The sequence below is a fragment of the Sinocyclocheilus grahami genome, unplaced genomic scaffold (assembly GCF_001515645.1).
Source record: "Sinocyclocheilus grahami isolate Dianchi unplaced genomic scaffold, SAMN03320097.WGS_v1.1 scaffold207.1, whole genome shotgun sequence".
Taxonomy (NCBI): domain Eukaryota; kingdom Metazoa; phylum Chordata; class Actinopteri; order Cypriniformes; family Cyprinidae; genus Sinocyclocheilus; species Sinocyclocheilus grahami.
Genome location: NW_015505386.1, coordinates 521120 through 542795, shown reverse-complemented (window position 1 = coordinate 542795; position 21676 = coordinate 521120). Strand labels below are relative to the sequence as shown.

The 21676-nt window shown below is 36.1% G+C and overlaps 1 protein-coding gene across 1 annotated transcript in view; it reads left to right on the top strand.

Annotated features, from left to right (window-relative positions):
• The window catches only part of LOC107595700 (voltage-dependent N-type calcium channel subunit alpha-1B-like), a 132879-nt gene that overhangs the window by 59126 nt on the left and 52077 nt on the right, over positions 1–21676 (top strand). The window contains exons 8-14 of the mRNA XM_016286194.1: positions 9211–9326; positions 9530–9619; positions 10775–10864; positions 12404–12622; positions 18238–18350; positions 18620–18732; positions 18844–18975. Coding sequence (XP_016141680.1) covers positions 9211–9326; positions 9530–9619; positions 10775–10864; positions 12404–12622; positions 18238–18350; positions 18620–18732; positions 18844–18975 — 873 coding nt within the window. The remainder of the gene's footprint in view (positions 1–9210; positions 9327–9529; positions 9620–10774; positions 10865–12403; positions 12623–18237; positions 18351–18619; positions 18733–18843; positions 18976–21676) is intronic.

The window sequence follows — 21676 nt, the reverse complement described above, 5'->3', positions numbered from 1 at the left end:
AAGCGGGAGGTTGGAAAAACTGGGGAGTTTTATGACCATTTATGTGAGAGCATGGTAATTTGCATATGGAACTCGAATCAAAATTACTAAAGATTCTTAGAACACTAATATATTGTTCCCACATATAATATAAATGCTCATTTAGATCATCAGAAGACAAATTCAAAGAGCCCAAACATTGTATCTGTGGGGTTATATTAACTAGTGATCTATCATGACACGAACACAAAAAAGTATACAATTCAAAGGACAATTATACAAGAACAGTAATGGTATACACAATGTCTTGAGGAGATGTGTGTTCATTCACAGAAAGGTTTTCCTATGAATTAATTAGAGAAGAGTCCATTTTGCTGTGCATTATGTGTCTTTCCTATGGAAAATGTAGTGAGAGGGAGAACTCTCAACATGCCATTAGGTTGTAAAGTTTATCTGGTCTAGTAAAGGTGTCGTGGTTGCCATGGTAACCAGGGTCCTGGGCCTCGTTCACAGACATCTTGGCACCCAGTATGTTTATTGGGTGAGGGGTCTGTGAATGTTTGTTAATCTAATGAATAATTGATTTGTTAAATCAAAAGAAAAATGGTGTGTCTGATTGGTCCAGACGCTACACCCCATAGAGATGCTGTGGAATGACCTCAGGAGAGCTGTTCACACCAGACATTCTACAAATATGTCTGAGCTGAAGCAGTTTTCTAAAGAGGAATGGTCAAAATTCCTTCTGAACATTGTGCAGGTCTGCTCCACAGCTACCAAAAGCGCTTGCTTGAAGTCATTGCTGCTAAAGGAGGTTCGATCAGCTATTAAAGGGATAGTTCACCCAAAAATGAAAATTCTGTCATTAATTACGCACCCTCATGTTGTTCGAAACCCGAAAGACCTCCGTTCATCTTCGGAACACAAATTAAGATATTTTTTATGAAATTCGAGAGCTTTCTGACCCTCCCATAGACAGCAAGGGTCCTTACAAGATCAAGGCACAGAAACGTTGCAAGGACATCGTTAAAACAGTCCATGTGACATCAGTGGTTCTACCGTAATTTTATGAAGCTACGAGAATAAATTTTATGCGCAAAGAAAACAAAAATAACGACTTTATTCAACAATTCATCTCCGCGTCACTCTGGTGCCATTTTTTTTAGTTCTGCTGACACAGAACACGCATGCGCTGCGCCTTGTTTACGTTCAAATCAAAGCACATGCATGTGTTGTAATACTCTCCAAAATGGCACCAGGGTGACGCTGAGGAGACAAATTGTTGAATAAAGATGATATTTTTGTTCATATTTTATTTTTATATATTTAATAATATTTGATTTCTATTTCTTGCCTCAACCACCTTCAAGAGTGAGATGAAGGTAAAAGTGATGTTTATTTGATGAGAAAAAGTGACAAGAAGTCGCAGCTCAAGTGAAACCTCATTGGTTCATACGCCGGCTACAACAGAGTCAGCGCTACAAGTTTAACCCATGTGAAACATGGCTCTGTCTTCAGCTGGAGCTGTAGTGTCTGCCTTGGGACTCTTGTGAAGAACAGTGGGAGGATGCAAAAAATCTCCCTAATTCCAAATGACTATGCAGTTTATTTAGCATTCGGTTTTCAATCTATGACATGAGTGACATTATTAATTTTTACTATAACTGCTTTCATAGTTGAATTCATTTTAGTGTTAGGATTCATAAGTTATTTTACATTTCAACTGACTTTGACAGATTTTATTTTGGTATATTGTGACAAGTATGGCAGTCAAATACAATAGGTCAGTGGTTCTCAAACTTTTTACAGCAGCGTACCCCCACTGGGGCATTTAACATTCTTCTGCGTACCCCCTCTCTTCCACTTAGACCGCAGTTACACCTTTTCTATTAAAGGACAATATTTGCCCCCTTTAATTGATTTACAGGTGCATTTTTTACCTTTATAGAGGCAAGTATTTTCTATTCTTATTAATTGTATGCAGTGTTTTATGTCATATTCTTAACATTCCATTAAGTGTATTATTAATATAATAAATAAAGCAATACATTATGGCAAATTGAAGTGATACTTGTAGATTTAAAAATAAAACCGCCAATAGGTGGCGGCAAGTCGTTGTCTTAATGAGCCAGGCGTCGCGTCATTCATTCAGTAATGAAGCAAAATGCTGTAGGCCTAGTTATGAATGGGTTATTTAATCACTGACTCTTCAAATCATTCAAAGCCGCAGATTCGTTCACTAATGAAACACCGCTGTATGTTGCTTGGAGACGCACATCAGATGATACGGATTTCGTTGGAACTATTATTTCGTTGCAAAATAGAACAAACATGACAATATTCTGTTTAAAATGTAGGCTACATTTAACATGTAAAATGTTAATTTATTATTACCTTTTTTGTTGACCTGTTGTAAAAAAATAATGGCACGTTTGCCATCATTGGGATATTCAGGGAAATTTGCATTCTTGCTCGAAACTTAATAAACATGAAAACAATAACACGCACAGAGTGTGTCTGTATCAAAGAGAGTTTAAATCTATTTCAGTCCGTGTCAATATTTGCTCTTCATGCTATTAAGCGAAGATCTACTTTAAAGATACATTGAACAGCAGCGCAATTTGCTAAAGCAGCATATTCAGCTGACATCCTATCACATGCACGCTGCTTGTGTGGATGCAGTCAGTTTTGACCACAAAAGATGAGGTAAGCTGATTGTGTATTATGTATTTGACTGTTTATGGCATCCCCATTTTCCTGTTTTTACATTAGAAGCGGCATTTTGCCTGTCAGAAATACATGTTCGGTTTTAATGTTACTTTAAGTTGGGATAGAATTAAATGAGCTCAGGCTCCAACACGCTTCTTAGCAGAAGAAGAACAACAGGAAAATGGGCGGAACTGTGCGTGAGCCTTTTAAGGTCTGAGAAGATTCACGCCTCTCAGGATGGGCTTGTCCAATGAGAAAGACTGAAATTCTAAGCGGGAGGTTGGAAAAACTGGGGAGTTTTATGACCATTTATGTGAGAGCATGGTAATTTGCATATGGAACTCGAATCAAAATTACTAAAGATTCTTAGAACACTAATATATTGTTCCCACATATAATATAAATGCTCATTTAGATCATCAGAAGACAAATTCAAAGAGCCCAAACATTGTATCTGTGGGGTTATATTAACTAGTGATCTATCATGACACGAACACAAAAAAGTATACAATTCAAAAGACAATTATACAAGAGCAGTAATGGTATACACAATGTCCTGAGGAGATGTGTGTTCATTCACAGAAAGGTTTTCCTATGAATTAATTAGAGAAGAGTCCATTTTGCTGTGCATTATGTGTCTTTCCTATGGAAAATGTAGTGAGAGGGAGAACTCTCAACATGCCATTAGGTTGTAAAGTTTATCTGGTCTAGTAAAGGTGTCGTGGTTGCCATGGTAACCAGGGTCCTGGGCCTCGTTCACAGACATCTTGGCACCCAGTATGTTTATTGGGTGAGGGGTCTGTGAATGTTTGTTAATCTAATGAATAATTGATTTGTTAAATCAAAAGAAAAATGGTGTGTCTGATTGGTCCAGACGCTACACCCCATAGAGATGCTGTGGAATGACCTCAGGAGAGCTGTTCACACCAGACATTCTACAAATATGTCTGAGCTGAAGCAGTTTTCTAAAGAGGAATGGTCAAAATTCCTTCTGAACATTGTGCAGGTCTGCTCCACAGCTACCAAAAGCGCTTGCTTGAAGTCATTGCTGCTAAAGGAGGTTCGATCAGCTATTAAAGGGATAGTTCACCCAAAAATGAAAATTCTGTCATTAATTACTCACCCTCATGTTGTTCGAAACCCGAAAGACCTCCGTTCATCTTCGGAACACAAATTAAGATATTTTTTATGAAATTCGAGAGCTTTCTGACCCTCCCATAGACAGCAAGGGTCCTTACAAGATCAAGGCACAGAAACGTTGCAAGGACATCGTTAAAACAGTCCATGTGACATCAGTGGTTCTACCGTAATTTTATGAAGCTACGAGAATAAATTTTATGCGCAAAGAAAACAAAAATAACGACTTTATTCAACAATTCATCTCCGCGTCACTCTGGTGCCATTTTTTTAGTTCTGCTGACACAGAACACGCATGCGCTGCGCCTTGTTTACGTTCAAATCAAAGCACGTGCATGTGTTGTAATACTCTCCAAAATGGCACCAGGGTGACGCTGAGGAGACAAATTGTTGAATAAAGATGATATTTTTGTTCATATTTTATTTTTATATATTTAATAATATTTGATTTCTATCAAATACGCGTACCTAGGGCTGCACGATTATGACAAAAATCATAATTGTCGATTATTCCTTTGAAATTGTAATTGCGATGATTAATTTGCGATTAAATCAATGATGTTTACACCTTTGTTTGAAGCAACTGCATGCCATATTTTTATATGAAAATAAACGAGCTGAAAACACTAACTGAAAAATTTTTATAGCTTTTCTATAGTATTAAGCCTCAAATGTCAACTATACATCAGATTGGTTTCTCTTAAAAATATGCATGGTATTATAATGTTATACTAAAACTAAAATTAAAACAATGGAAAAACCCTTAAGATAACATGTAGAAATAAAAAAAGAATAACATAAGCGGACTTTGAACGATTAATTGCGGCTTTGAACGACTATGTAATTGTGACATCCGTAATTGTTATTGCGATTAGAAATTCGATTAATTGTGCAGCCCTACACGTACCACAGTTTGAGAACCAGTGCAATAGGCAAAAGAATAAAACTAAAATTAAAACAATGGAAAAATCCTTAAGATAACATGTAGAAATAAAAAAAGAATAACATAAGCGGACTTTGAACGATTAATTGCTGCTTTGAACGACTATGTAATTGTGACATCCGTAATAGTTATTGCGATTAGAAATTCGATTAATTGTGCAGTCCTACACGTACCACAGTTTGAGAACCATTGTTATACAATTATCATTTGTAATCTGTTATGGAATAACATTTACGTGAAATGCATTGGATAGTGTCTATGTAATATAATCTTTACCACTTTCCATGTTCACTTTCCATGTCCACTTTCCTGAGTTCTTGAAGACTCAGTTCATTTATCCCCACAGAACTTGATGTAATGCTTATTGTGTCATAGCCAGATGATGTAGCATCATTTCTTGGATGCCACAGCCATTGAAATACTTTGGCCTTAGAGTTTAGATGGTCAGCTCCATCTACACTGGTGCTGTCAGACAATGAATCTCCACTCACTGAAAATACAAAAATTTGAGATTGGTTAGGGATTTGTTTGTTTGTCTGGTGTGTTAACTGTTAGAGCAAAAAACAATTACATTTTAATTAATTCCTCAGGTACAGGTATATGGTGACTTAATTATGAAAAACAAAAACTTACAATTTATTGTCCTTTGAAGGCTTGACCTTCTTTTTTTGGCAGATGGTGGCTTGTACTCTGCATCCAGATCCACCACTGCTGCATCCAGCATTCTCTCTATGAGTTCATCTTCACGTTTATTCCATTCCTCTTCTGTCAATGTCTTTGTTGGCATCTTTTCTTCTTTCTTTTTTAGAGTGAAGTATTCACCTCTGTTTCTTGCCATCATTAATTCAATCATCCTAATTAAATTTTGGACTTGAGATCTATTAGCCCAGGTATTAACTAGCACATAATATCTGTTTCCGCACTTTCTTACCAACTCTTGTAATGCTTCTCCTTCACATGCAATGTATTCTTCAACTGCTCTGTCCCTCAACCAGTGTCCATAACTGAAAACAATCACAGTGTGTCTCCAAACATTCTCCCCGAAAATGTTCATGACATCTTCCACTGTTTGTTGAGTTTTCTTTGTAAAAGATTCACGCAGAGGTAGCACTAACAGGAATGCATGTGGGCCTGGTGAACACACTGTTACACTGCGCAAAATTTCTTTTGCGTTTTCCACAGTAAAATTGGAACTGTTTGGTGTTTTTACCACAGAGATTTGATATCCCTCAACTTTCTTTTGTTGCATCACACATTGTCTTTTTTTAAAGTCCTAAAGAGAATAGTAGGCGTGGTATAATAATAATCTATAGTATATATAATCACTGTGTTGAGATTTTGAAATATTTCAAGTATATATGAGGTCTTTAAAACCAAAATTAATAGTACACTTTGTAATCAGAATCAGAACCCGATTATATCAATAATATTCTTGAAGTAAAATGTAACACTTTTTTGATTAAATACCTCTGCTGACGTGTCCCCAAAAACATTTCCTTGCAAAATTATGTTTCCTGTCATAGTCTTTCCAGCTCCTTCTCCTCCAAGAAGCACGATTCTCATTTCTGAGAGATTGTATTTCTTGTCTAGTTTTAAGAAAAAAGTGGCAGAATGTGTTAGCTGTTTTGCATTTGTAAGTCTGCATTGAAAAACTGTCCTTTTTAAATTAAAAATAATGCATGCTGACATTGTCACATACGTGATCACACATCTTTAAAAAAAAACACAAAAAAATGAGTTATAGCATTTTATGCCCCTTTAAGAAAAAAAAATATTTGTACCATTTTGCAGCACTTGAAGGATATCTCTTTTCTTCCTCACTTTCAACATGTTGGTTTTGGCTATTTTGAGCTTCATGTCAAGTTCAATAGATGGGTCGTTCTCAATTTCAGGTGCATAATGACAACCGTTATTTATCATTACCATTTCCTCGATCTTCTCAAGGAGTTCTGTGACTTGAGTGCTGTCAGTGTGATCCTTACAGTTAAAAACATGGTACCTGTTCCCACATTGTTCCATTAGCCACTCAAGATGCTCTCCTTCTATTTCAGCACGTTCCTCAATGGTTGTATCCCCAAGCCAGTCTCCTCTGGTGAACAGCACAATTGTATGGTTCCAGACCTTCTTTCCTAAAAGACCCATTTGTTTTTCCACAGCTATTTGATAAGGCTTGTTAAATGCTATGGCAATGGGAACAGTTAATAGAATTACATGTGGGCCAGGAGGACAAAGACTCACACTACGTCTAATCTCCAGTTTGTCAATCACTGATGTCTTTTCAAGTAAACTGTGACAGTACCAGCCTGGAGTGTCGACAACTGTCAGCTTTCTTCCATGTACTTTACCATTACCTACTGCACAGGACACGGTTGTTCTTGACTCGTCAACTTCAAAAACATCTTTGTCCAGAATAACATTGCCTGCTGAGCTCTTTGCAGCCCATGATGCTCCAAGCATCAAAATGCGTATATCAGTTAGATGTTTTTTCTCATCTAAACAGAAGAGGGACAGTTTATATTTTTTGCTGATTGTGCATTGGTGAGTATTTTGGATTAATACCAGTGATCTCATGATAGCTTTGTTGAAAAAATGCTCTTTCATTAAATTGTTGCATAATATATCAGTCAGTGAAAGATTTTCTTAATCTTCTATTACTAAATTGGACATTTACTACATTTATAAATAAAGTGACAGTAATGCATACCTTTAATGGATGCTTGAAGTTCAGCTCCATGTTTCCTCCCAACAAGAATTCTTTGTTTGACTCTTTCCTCTGTTATTTTCTCGCTCTCATCATTTACAGGGGTACTTTCAAAATAGTTGCCATTGTTTTGGGCCACCATTTTCTCAATTTTTTCCAGCAGTTTGATCACTTGAGTGCTCTCATTGCTGTTCCTAATATTAAGGACATGCATTCTGTTTTGACATTTTTTTAGAAGCCATAGGAGATCTGGCCAAAATCTTAAGCTCTTTTTTAAAGTTATTGTATTGTCTGTAGCAATAGAGCTGAACAACACAATAGTGTATCCCCAGATTTTCTCAGAAAAATACTCAAGCTGTCCCTCCGAAGCTGTTCTGTAGATTTTTGGAAAACCTGAATCTATAGGAATGACCAGAAGGAAAGCATGAGGTCCAGGGGGACACAGTGTTGGGCCTCTTGTGATTTCCAGTCTATCAAACTTTGGAGTATCTTCCACAGCATAATGCCACCACCATCCTGGGGTGTCAACCACAGTCACATGTCTTCCATGTACTTCTCCCTCTGCTCGGACAGACCGTGCAGTTCTTTTTCCAACAACAAAAGCGCTTCTTCCCAGAATGATGTTTCCTACTAAACTTTTTCCACTTTCTTCTTTACCAAATAAATTTCGACCCCCAATCAGTGTAATTCTGATATCAGGGTGTCTTTTGCCTTAAAAACAAATCAAACATAGTTATATATTTGATTAGACCACTGTCAAAAATGGTTTTAAGGAGTAATTGTAAACATGACATGCATAAAAGGAAGACTGCATTAAAAAAACTTACCAGAATTAAATGCTGGGGAACTTTCCAACACCACTTTTTCTTGCTCTCCTGTCCTTTTTTCAGACATGTTTTCCCTTTTCCAGACCTTTATTTTTTATTTTCTAAATAATGTAATTAGTTAATTATTTTGGATAGCACGTAATATTATAGGTTTGTATGTAAAATAATATTAATATTTCATATTATATTTAATATTATTATTATTTTTATTTTATTTTTCTTCTTTTACATCAAAACATACCTGTCTTCCTTGAGCATACTCTTGTCCCTTCTGGTGCATCTCTGATTTCTGTAATGGAAGTGAAACACAAGTCATGTTGTTTTTATTCCTCATTTACTATATCTGCAGTTTGCAGATTGAAGGTCATGTGAAATTGAGAACCTTTCAGTCCTATGTGTTTAGAATGCTTATCAACATGTGTTTCTTAATGAAACTTTTCAAAATATGAAAATTTTAATGTTTTTGATTGATGACACAAAACAAAATGTTGAATTTTGAATGAAACATTAAAATGGACTAATGCACGGAAATGAATCAAATGTACCAATCCATAGACATAATGGCCATATAAAAGTGCATTAAAATTGAAATAATCGCAGTGTTAATGTTGCTTAATTTTATATCCACTGCCCTGCAGAGTTTAGTTCCATATCTCATCAAACAACCATGCTTGTAATTTTCAAGTGATCCTGAAGACCTTGATTAGCTTGTTCAGGTATGTTTAATTAGACAGTGGATCTTCAGGAGCAGAAATGGAAGGTCTCTGCTATACAAATACAGCACATGAAGTACAATTCTTTGTTTGGTCTTTTACAATAGTTCTTCAAAATTTGGGGTATTTAAAATTTGATTACTGTTCATATTATTTCAGTGCAGAAATGCATATGTATGTGTGTGTGTGTGTGTTTGGTTTTAGGGAATTTGCCAAAGAAAGAGAGCGAGTGGAGAAGAGGCAGGAGTTCTTGAAGCTCCGCAGACAGCAGCAGATTGAGAGAGAGCTCACTGGATACTTGGAATGGATATGCAAGGCAGGTTAGTATAAACTCCACATTCTTCACTGTTACATTATCTTGTACATCTTATACAGGTATTCCTGAACTGGTAGAGTATTCACCAAAGTTTGTTTGCTAGAATAAGACACAGGATAATTATTTTTAGAAATATAGAATTATGTAATTAGGTTGATTGCATGGAACATGGTATGATTTACTGATACTCTTTGATAATTGTTACAGAGGAGGTGTTGCTGGCAGAGGAGGATCAGAATGCTGAGGAGAAATCCCCTCTGGATGGTGCGTGGTACAGGAGGAAACAGAACAACCCAGGTGAAAAGAGGGCAAGGGTTCATGTGACTGGTTTACCATAATATCCTATGATAAACCAGGTCATTGGAAGGTTTGACCACTCATTTCATGAGCCCTCATACATGACCATAATTTTGCGTTGTTATGGGGCAAAATGGCTTTTCAATGATCGTTTCACCTGGGCACAAATATAGGCGTATGCTGTACAAAGGCTGTTCAAAAACAGCTCAGTGAAAATCCAGTTTTATGTTTTTTAATTCATTTCTATTATCTTTTTAGGGTGTTTACATGCTTGTGGACTCTCAAAAAAAGTCAATTTACATGTAACCTTTAAATAATTTTCTCTGTCACCTTGTCACTTGTTTGTTGTCATCCTGCTTCCAGTGCCTCTGTTTTCTCAAGGCCCATAATCTCTGTCAATTTGGGCTGTTTTGGAAGCCAAAAGTAATTTCAGGGATTAAAGACAACTGTGGTAATTGGATTAGTTACACACTCTCAAATGCATGCCACACAGTGTTGGGCACTAACTAGCTAAAAGTCGTGATGCTACTAAACTAACTACATTTTTGGCAGGATGAACATTTTAGAAGCATAGTCTTTGCTGCAAAGAGAGATTTTTTTGAGTAACAATAAAATGTGCCTTTATCATCATTAAATTGCTTATTTTGTGTTTTAGAATTGAAAGCAAATCAGATAAAGTTGTGATTGCATTATGTCCAGCTGCTCATCTTACAACATAATATCATTATATCTGTTTTTTATATCTTCACTATATGGCACAAAGCAAGGGATTAAAGTTGTGGTTCCCAGCCATTCCTTCTCAAGCTGAAATTAATGATGTTGACTGGGTCTGTTCATTTGGAGAAAAGGCAATGCATAGAGAGACAAAGTGAAAGTGTGAGAGGGGCAGAAAAGAGCCCAGGACTAGTGCTCAGCCATGACTGTGTGCTGTCCTGTGTTTGCACATGACTGATGAGTCACCATGAGATCAGGCCTGTGGTGTAGCCAGATACACGTATGTTGCTTTTGTAATAAGTTGAGCTCTTAATAAATTAAAACCATTTTAAAAAGTATTTTTTCAATGTCTCCTGACACATTTTTAAGAAGAATGTAAGGTTTCTCGTAACTGGTGTAATATTTAGCTTTGTTTGTGTGTGTTTGTGGTTTTGTTTTCAGTGCTGAAAAGAACAAAGACCAGGAAGGGTCGAAATGACCTCATTAGTGCTGAAGAGGGAGAGGAACATTTCACAGACATCTCCTCTGTTGGTAAGCCTTGACAACTCCAGGAACACTTGGTAATTTTGCTTTTATGCATGTAACTTCAACACTTTTGTTACTTTTCAGATAGCCCTCATTCTTCAGCACAGCATTATCAAATAGTTTAACCATATAGGCACATGCTATCGGCAAAAAGAAAAAATCACTTCCTTTGGTAAATAACTGGAAACGTCTACAGAAACTCTTTTATGATGTGTATCTAGTGTCTGAGACAATTGTGCCCTTTAACAGAAGTGGGTAAAATGGAGAAGGGGAAGCAGGATCATGTGACTATATTAGTTAGAATTGTCTGTTTTTGAGATTGAGTATTTGAGATTTAAGAGGCTAATAGAATAATTCATAATCTTAAACACTTGTCTGTCTCAGTCTAACCGTTTATACAGTTTATTCTCCTCTCTGTTATTCAAATGTAAGGGATGTTAGCTGGTAAGGACTATGCTGTAAATCCCAGGGCCCTGTTTAAGCATATTATACTTTGTCAAAACATTAGAATGTTTTGCTATTAATTTTCCTGACCTCAAAAGGCACACTGGCAGCTGACAGAGGCTGTAGTCTTCAGTGTTTCTGTTAGCATGCCTGTCTCCCATGCTGGCTGTTACTGGTTGATCCCTGCTCGGAGTGGGCCAAATGGAACCAGTTGCTCGATAAGACATGTGCATTTCGATTCCGCTTAACGATTCCCGCGTTCGCATTTTAAGGTGATTTTAAAGGGGACATCGGATGCAAAATTCACTTTGAACTTAAATGTGTCTTGGCAGTGTGTGTACACAACCACCCTGTAATGATACAAATCCATTCAGTGCTTTTTTTAAAATAACCACAAATCATAAGCACTTTCTCAGAGCAAGCCGTTCACAGATTCTTGGCAAAGTGACGTCACGTTGCACAGGCCCCTCCCACGACTGTTGACGAACACTGCCGTTTTAGCATAGACCCACCCTGAGTGAGCTGTAAACATAACTGGAAACGTCTACAGAAACTCTTTTATGATGTGTATCTAGTGTCTGAGACAATTGTGCCCTTTAACAGAAGTGGGTAAAATGGAGAAGGGGAAGCAGGATCATGTGACTATATTAGTTAGAATTGTCTGTTTTTGAGATTGAGTATTTGAGATTTAAGAGGCTAATAGAATTATTCATAATCTTAAACACTTGTCTGTCTCAGTCTAACCGTTTATACAGTTTATTCTCCTCTCTGTTATTCAAATGTAAGGGATGTTAGCTGGTAAGGACTATGCTGTAAATCCCAGGGCCCTGTTTAAGCATATTATACTTTGTCAAAACATTAGAATGTTTTGCTATTAATTTTCCTGACCTCAAAAGGCACACTGGCAGCTGACAGAGGCTGTAGTCTTCAGTGTTTCTGTTAGCATGCCTGTCTCCCATGCTGGCTGTTACTGGTTGATCCCTGCTCGGAGTGGGCCAAATGGAACCAGTTGCAAATGGTTTCATTAAAGATGAAATTACAGTAGTAGCTCCATGATCTGTGTTTAAGGATTTTCCCTGTATTTTTCATCTCTCTCTCTAGCACCACCTGGATCACCTTTTGCTCGAGCTAGCCTGAAGAGCAGTAAGAATGATAGCTCCTCATACTTTCATCGAAAAGAAAAGAGGATACGCTTTTTCATCCGGCGGATGGTGAAGGCACAGAGTTTTTACTGGATTGTTCTGTGTTTGGTGGGATTGAACACGATGTGTGTGGCCATTGTCCATTACGACCAGCCTGAGTGGCTCACCAAGGCCCTGTGTAAGCAAAGCAAATACAACATTTATTCATATACTGTGGCAAACATTTGAATTTTTTGGCTATTTAGTTTCCTATACAGCATGCCATTAGACTAGTTTCGTAATCTTTCCATGACTCATGACATAAAATATTTAAGAGAGACGTTTTAATAGCGTACTTTAAAGGGCACATCGGATGCAAAATTCACTTTGAACTTAAATGTGTCTTGGCAGTGTGTGTACACAACCACCCTGTAATGATACAAATCCATTCAGTGCTTTTTTTAAAATAACCACAAATCATAAGCACTTTCTCAGAGCAAGCCGTTCACAGATTCTTGGCAAAGTGACGTCACGTTGCACAGGCCCCTCCCACAACTGTTGACGAACACTGCCGTTTTAGCATAGACCCACCCTGAGTGAGCTGTAAACAGTCTGCCATTGTTTTGACACCGGAGCAGGTGTAGACTAGAATGCTCCTAAGCGATTGAGGTGTTTTGTTGTTGGACGTGAGAATGAATATAGTAGTCGTCATTTACTCCTGTCATCTGAGCTGCTGAAGACACAGTGGATTTATTTTTTTTTGATGGGTATGCGCCCCCCGATCTACCTTAATGCATTTATGTTTGTGCAAATCGTTGTACACCAGACTGCTTTGTAAACGAGGGTCAGTACAAAGCAGATTTTGCTAAAAAGTTGTTCCTGAAGGATGGATCGGTACCAACTGTTCGTGATCCAGCTTCACCTGCAGAAGTTTTTTTTTATGAATCTTTGCAAACCTCCTTTCCTCTTACACGAAGAAGGGCGGGGTGAGCAGAGTTCATTAGCATTTAAAGAGACATGCACGGAAATGGCTCGCTATGAACAGAGCTGTTTTTGACAAGGTAAAAAGGGTGTTGTTTTACACGAACACTGGAATTTTAACCCAAATATGCTGCAGACATTTCATGAAGACCCTAAAGAATCATGCCAACTTGTGGAAAATAGGCATCCGATGTCCCCTTTAAAAGAATCTCTCATTTCAGTTTCTTTAGCAAAAATGACTTAATAAATATAATTAATTTCTATGAAAAATTTCAAACTGTTAGTTTTAGTGAATCAATTAAAAACTATAATTCAGTGATTTGTGTTCAGCATCACTCAAAAATGTCTGTCGCATTTTTCATATATGTGTGTGTGTGTGTGTGTGTGTGTATATATATATATATATATATATATACAGGAGCGGTTCTAGGGTGAGTGGATATCCAGAGCTTAGCCCAGAGACATTAATGTATGTATCAGAATACACAGGATACACTTTAAATAAAATAGGCTATGATGAAAAGTTAGGCCTACGTTGGCTAAGTGGCTTAATGTTTTTAAAGAGACAAGTATAATTAATTATAATTTGCACTTACAAATTGCATAAATACTATTATGAGATTAATGTTTTAAATGTAAAACTTAGAACACAGAAATATGAAATGATTGAAGAAAATAGAATGATACTTTTTAAAATGAGACTAAAATTACCAGTAGTTGGTAGCAAGCAGAGGTGGAAAGAGTACGAAAATATTCTACTTAAGCAAAAGTAACATTACATTAATGAAATTTTACTTAAGTACAAGTAAAAGTACCAGTCTAAAAATCTACTCAAGTAAAAGTAGAAAGTAGCTCATTTAAAATTTACTCAGAGTAAAAATTACTTGGTTACATTTTAACAGTGGAAGGGAGGCAAAAATGGGATAGGCCAAGGGTGTCAAACTCAGTTCCTACAATTGTCGATTTGTATATTTTTATTCCTTATTTACAGCTCATTCTGATTCTGATTCTGAGAATGACACTGTGATGAAAATGTTCAAAATAAAATAAAATAAAATAAAAAAATTCTTCAAAAGTTTTTTTTAATTGAAAAAAATTCGGAGCAATAATGCATTAAACTGATTAAAAGTGATTGTAGACACATTTATAATGTTAAAAAATGTTTTTTATTTCAAATAAATAAACGTTTAAACTTTCTTTTTATTAAAGAAAAAAATATTACTTAATATTAACATTAATAATAAAAGGTAATGTGTCTTGAGTAGCTAATCAGCATATTAGAATGATTTCTGACTGGAATGAAGTTAGCACTGAATGAAGACTGGAGTAATAATGCTGAAAATACAGCTTTGCCATCATAGGAAAAAATTGCATTTTAAACTATATTCAAATAGAAAACATATTTTAAATGTTACTGTTTTTATTTTATACTTGATCAAATAAATGCAGCCTTGGTGGTTCAAAAACATCAAAAAACTTGGTAGAATGGCAGTGTACTATATATATATCTATATATAGATATATAGATATATATATATATATATATATATATATATATATATATATATATATACAGGAGCGGTTCTAGGGTGAGTGGATATCCAGAGCTTAGCCCAGAGACATTAATGTATGTATCAGAATACACAGGATACACTTTAAATAAAATAGGCTATGATGAAAAGTTAGGCCTACGTTGGCTAAGTGGCTTAATGTTTTTAAAGAGAGAAGTATAATTAATTATAATTTGCACTTACAAATTGCATAAATACTATTATGAGATTAATGTTTTAAATGTAAAACTTAGAACACAGAAATATGAAATGATTGAAGAAAATAGAATGATACTTTTTAAAATGAGACTAAAATTATTCTACTTAAGCAAAAGTAACATTACATTAATGAAATTTTACTTAAGTACAAGTAAAAGTACCAGTCTAAAAATCTACTCAAGTAAAAGTAAAAAGTAGCTCATTTAAAATTTACTCAGAGTAAAAATTACTTGGTTACATTTTAACAGTGGAAGGGAGGCAAAAATGGGATAGGCCAAGGGTGTCAAACTCAGTTCCTGGAGGGCCACAGCCCTGCACAGTTTAGATATAACCTTTATTAAACACATCTGATCCAGCTAATCTAATCATTTAGGCTTATTTGAAAACTACATGGTATGTGTGTTGGAGCAGGGTTGGACCAAAACTCTGCAGGACTGCGGCCCTCCAGGAACTGAGTTTGACACCCCTGGGATAGGCCAATAAATCTCAAACCAGTTGTTTTTAATTAAAGGAATCAGTTATTTAGAATAATAAGACATTTGGGCTGTTGTCAGGCAAATTAAATCAGTATCAACAAAATTCATCTTTGCAAAGCAGAGAAAACAGAGAAGCTTCATCTGAAGTGGCATTTAGATGTATTTACACACTGTTTAATGCAGGACATGAATGCATTTAACCTGCAATTACAAATGCATAAATAATGTTTTGATATATAAGACATAAAGTGTTGAATACTCATTTTAAATTATAAAAAAAAAATCAAAAGATACTTTAAATGTGAAATGAAAAGTCACTGTTAATAAGTGAGTCATTGCGATTGAACCGAATCATTTAAACGATTGATTCATTCAGGAACGAAACGTTGATGGCTCAGAGACGCAAAACTGTGCTGTGGCTGTGTTTTGGAATTATTTTTGTTGTCGAAATAGAGCAAAAACAGGCAATTTGGTGTCTAAAACGCAAGTCTCTTAATTAACTTCTTGTTTATTGAGCTGTTGTAAAAAAATCTATATGCCATCATGCTGATTTTTGGTGAAAAAACGGCACTCTTCGTGTGATATTGATTTACTATATGAAATTATATAAATATATAAATTTTCTGCCCCTATATCTTAAATTTTGGGATCATTCTAAATGCATTTTAACAGACTTAATCACGCAGTGAAAGAACCCACTCCTAATGCACGCGCACACTATTCTAACTGATCTACTAGACTTCAGGGCACTCTGTAGGAGTGTTTTGTTTGTTTTTTGGCAAAATACTGATAATGTCAAATCACAAATCGTTAAAACAACAATTATGATATTATCGCAGACGATATATATCACACACCCTGCACCACTGTCTTTTTGGCTAATTTGTGCAAAACATTTAGCTAAACTGTCAAAGTTTCATTTTAACCACCAATGCAATGATGCAAGTATTTACCTTACCTATACATGCTTGCGAAGGGTTGATGTCGAGATTTTATAAGCTGCTAGTTTGGTCTCCCTAGGCGAACACCGCGTACACTGCATAATAGAGCATAAATATGCCAGGGGTTCACTTCATTTCCTTCAAGTTCAACTTCAGCAGAATATGACGGAGTTTCATTTTCAGCTGGGTCTGCACCATAATGCCTGGCTTGTCCGTCTCCATCTTTTTAGCCTACTGCCAGGGAGTGATTTTTTTTACTCCGTAATTAATGTGTTTTAAAATGTAGTGAAGTACAATACTTCAAACAAAATATACTTGAGTAAAAGTAAAATTACAGATTAAAAAAATTACTTTAAAAAGTAGAAGTACACAAAAAAGCTACTCAATTACAGTGTATGCGAGTAAATGTAATTCGTTATTTTCCACCTCTGGTAGCAAGCCACTGTCTTAATGACTGAGTTGTTGAGTCATTTGTTCAATCGATTCAGGAGTGAAGTAAGAAACGATTCACTGGGTTCACCAACCCAGTATGAATGGGTTGGTGAATTTTTTTTTTTACAGTCTATGGATTCAACGTGTGTCAAAAAAGGCAAATTCATTTAGTAACGAAAGTGCACACAACAGACGCACAACATGGCTTTGTTTAGAACCATTTTCGCGAAATAAAGAAGTACACAAAAAAGCTACTCAATTACAGTGTATGCGAGTAAATGTAATTCGTTATTTTCCACCTCTGGTAGCAAGCCACTGTCTTAATGACTGAGTTGTTGAGTCATTTGTTCAATCGATTCAGGAGTGAAGTAAGAAACGATTCACTGGGTTCACCAACCCAGTATGAATGGGTTGGTGAATTTTTTTTTTACAGTCTATGGATTCAACGTGTTCAAAAAAGGCAAATTCATTTAGTAACGAAAGTGCACACAACAGACAACTTGCACAATTGGTGGCTGACTAAATACTTTTTTGCCCCACTGTATATATTATATATATAAACATCTTTCAGTGATGCTGAAAACAAATCACAGAATTATTGTTTTGAATTTAATATATGTATATTATATATGGACTATTATAAACTATACAGTTTGCATTTTAAATTTGTTTTATTAATTGTTTTTGTTTCTATATTTAATTTTTAGTTTCACTTATATTTTGCTTTTCATTTCAGTTTTGGTTATAGTAATTTTAGTATTTCAACTTATTTAATTCAATTAGTTGCCAATGCAACATTTCTCATTTTAAGTTTTTAAAGTAGCATTTATGTAATATTTGTATTTTATTTCATTTCAGCTTCATTTCAATTACCAAAGTGATATTTAATAATTTTAGTTAACAATAGCAACATAGCATATATGAATTTTTTTTGGTAGAACAACTGATGTTTATTATACATTATGTGTATTGTTAAATTATTTAAATATGATTGAAAATTGTTTTATTATATTTTGGGGTTTAATTGATTGATCTTGTGGTTGAACAAAGTCTGTTTAGCAATTTAAGAACAAATAAAACAAATGCATATTGAGATATAAATACATTTAAATTAATAGTACATTTTAATTTAATTTATTTAATATTATAAGTATATATTGAAGATTGTTGTTGACGGATAACTTAATCTCTCCTTTCATTTCTATGGACTGTTAGACCTGGCAGAGTTTGTATTCCTGGGTCTGTTTCTGACAGAGATGACCCTGAAGATGTACGGCCTGGGGCCCAGAAACTACTTTCACTCCTCGTTCAACTGTTTTGACTTTGGGGTGAGTCACAGTACTCCTGATTCAGACGGGCCTGTGCTGTTGCATCCAGTCAGTCATTATAAGCCACTGTGATACCTATGTCTACACTGAATCACCACAGGCCCGTTCATGAGTTGTGACTTAGCCAGCTTACTCATATTCACCCCAAATGTCATATTTCCAGATTTTTAGTTAATAGACTATTTTAGTAATGGCCATCTGCTCATTTAAATGAGAGTCTACACAAAATGAACTTGTATAACTGAGTGAATCTTGATTTACATTCTCAGGTAATTGTGGGAAGTATATTTGAGGTGGTGTGGGCAGCGATTCAGCCTGGTGCATCTTTTGGGATCAGTGTTCTGAGAGCCCTGCGCCTGCTCCGTATTTTTAAAGTAACCAAGTAAGTAGATGAATATACATACACATGCACAAGCCTGCTTTCTGATTTATGATGCTTTCAAAGTGAGTTGGCAACTTCTATATATTGTGTTAATTCCCACTCTCTCTGTAGGTATTGGAACTCTTTGCGGAATCTAGTGGTTTCACTGTTAAACTCTATGAAGTCCATCATCAGTTTGCTCTTCCTCCTCTTCCTCTTCATCGTGGTATTTGCCCTGCTAGGCATGCAACTCTTCGGGGGCCAGTGAGTGATCCGCCATCATTCTAGTCTTTTCTGTTCCATTCCACCTCTTTGATTAATCTGATAAAGAAAGAAATTTTATTTCTTCTGTTGAAAAAAAACAAAACATGTTATTTCACATTTTGCATAACCTTTTAAAATGCTCATGGTTCACATAACTACAATCACTTAAAAGTCACTATGCCTGTCTGGAGCAGATTCTGTAACGATGCTGGAATTGTAAATCTGCATGCATCCTTATGCCTTATGACCACAGCAGGCCTACATGAAGCTCTGATAGAAGTTTCAGTAACACCCTTGTGGCATCTGCTTCAGATCAGTTTTCTGGAGCTGATCTAAAGCATGACTGCATGTTTGATGTGTCTTCTGTTGGACTGAGATCAACCCTAGGCTCCATCTGCAGGAGTATTGCTGCCTTATCCATGAATAAAACTGGCCACCAACATGCGCTTAATTGTGCAGTCTAATTTATATAATGGGGTTGTAAAACGTGTCCTGCTGTCAAGTGCAGTTTTGGTGACGTAGTCTTAAATTTAAGAGATTAGAATTTTCCTCAGCCTTCCTGGACGCTGACTGCATCAAAAATATGGAAATGATTTTTAATAAGTAATTACTTCTCAACCATTCATGCTTCATTGTCATTTGACCTACTGTACCAGCGTCAGTTGTGTCGCTTCACAGCCATTTACAAATCCTCTCCTGTGGCGTCATGGGATAGTAAAGTGTCTATTGGATGCACATTTCAGAATCTCATTGGAAGTAGTAAGTAATCCGGGTACTTTTTGCCTCCCATTTTATGAATACTGTGAATTCAGACATACTACTTTTTTCATATAGCCACTAAAAGTATTATTGTTATTATTATTATTTTTTTTTTTATGTTGTCGTTGTTATTTAGTCTGTTGCCGTCTCACATCATTTAAATTTTACAAATGAATTTTCTGTCAGAATTTTGGTACATCCATCCATCATCTGCTCCCTTCCTTTCTGTAATCCCTCTGCCCTCGTGCCATCTCTTGTGAGCAGAGAGAGTGATACGGCATGCCAACAGGGATGTAGATCTCTACTCTCAGAGAATTACTGAGCTGATTATGCAGTGTGTCTGCTTGCTTGCATGCTGACAACAAGCATGATGAATGAAAGCTGCAGTCATCGCCCTTCCTCTTTCTCTTCCTCTTTAGTGGCATTTGGCTACACGTAACCAATTTAATGTAGCTGGCAGTCAGTTATAAACTATCTGTTAAATGCTTTTCCTTCAAAGACATTTTTGTTTTATTTGATTTTTGATTTTTTGCTAACCAGCCAAACGTTGACCCCTTGAGCACAATGGATCGATGTGATTGGATGAATCTCGAGTGTAGTCATAGTGTTTATTTTAGCATTGCAGTATGAGTGTTATAAATGTGAGTTCTGCGCAATTCCGTTGCACTCCATCCAGCTGTTTTTAACACCAGAACGTGTTCTGTGTGAATGCCCGTTAGTCATCACAGACAGACAGTGTGTCTAAAGGAAGAAATGTACTGTGGCCGAGAGAGCTCAACGCGCTGCAACTTCAGAAAACACATGCAAATAGAAAAAGCACCAGCAAATTAAGAAAACCAGTTTGACAGCACAAGTATATACATAAACAGAATATATTTATATACAGAAACATATTTTTTGCAATGATCACTCAAATGTGGTGATCAAACACTTATAATGATGTGACACTGACAGAGATAAGTAATGGAGGCAGGGCATTTAACAATTTAACAATAAACTTGAGTCTGACATCAGTGCACTGAACAGTAAAGTTGAAGTTTATTCAACTTTAATTCAATTAAATTCCATTCAACTTTATTCCGTTGAAGTTTATTTCACTTCTGAACATTCATTCACAGATTTGCGCTACTGTCTTCACACACAGACGAAACTTACTAAAGAAGTGTGAAGTGCTCTGAATCTCCTCTATGAATGGATGAGTCACCGTTGTGGTGTTTCCCTTGAAGGCCAGACTCTGAAAGGCAATTTGGAGAGAGTTAAAGATGGAAAACATCTTCATCAATTTGACAACACACATGCTGCAAATACTCACAACACAACCAAATAAAGAAACGCGCTGCAAATGCTCACAACACAACCAAATACTGAAAGGCAAGTACAGACCACAACGGGAGGACCCCAACAATGAAAATTAACCATGTTTTTTTTTGTATTGATTACCATTTGTATAACCACAGTTGTACAAATACCATGGTTAAACAATGGTTAGTGTAGTAAATCCATGGTTAATTTGTGGTTACCATGGTTTAACTATATATAACAATTTTTTATTTTATTTACTTTTTACATAATAAATGTATTAATTAATTAATTATAATAGTAAAACCATATGGTTAATTTTTGTAAGGGAAGTTGTAAAGTAAGTTAGCCAGATTACATGCTTTCACAGTTACAGTGAAGTGAAGTGAAGTGAAGTGACATGTGGCCAAGTATGGTGACCCATACTCGGAATTAGTGCTCTGCATTTACCCATCCAAAGTGCACACACACAGCAGTGAACACACACAAACCGTGAACACACACCCGGAGCAGTGGGCAGCCATTTATGCTGCGGCGCCCGGGGAGCAGTTGGGGGTTCAGTGCCTTGCTCAAGGGCACCTCAGTCATGGTATTGAAGGTGGGAGAGAGCGCTGTACATTCATTCCCCCCCACCTACAATCCC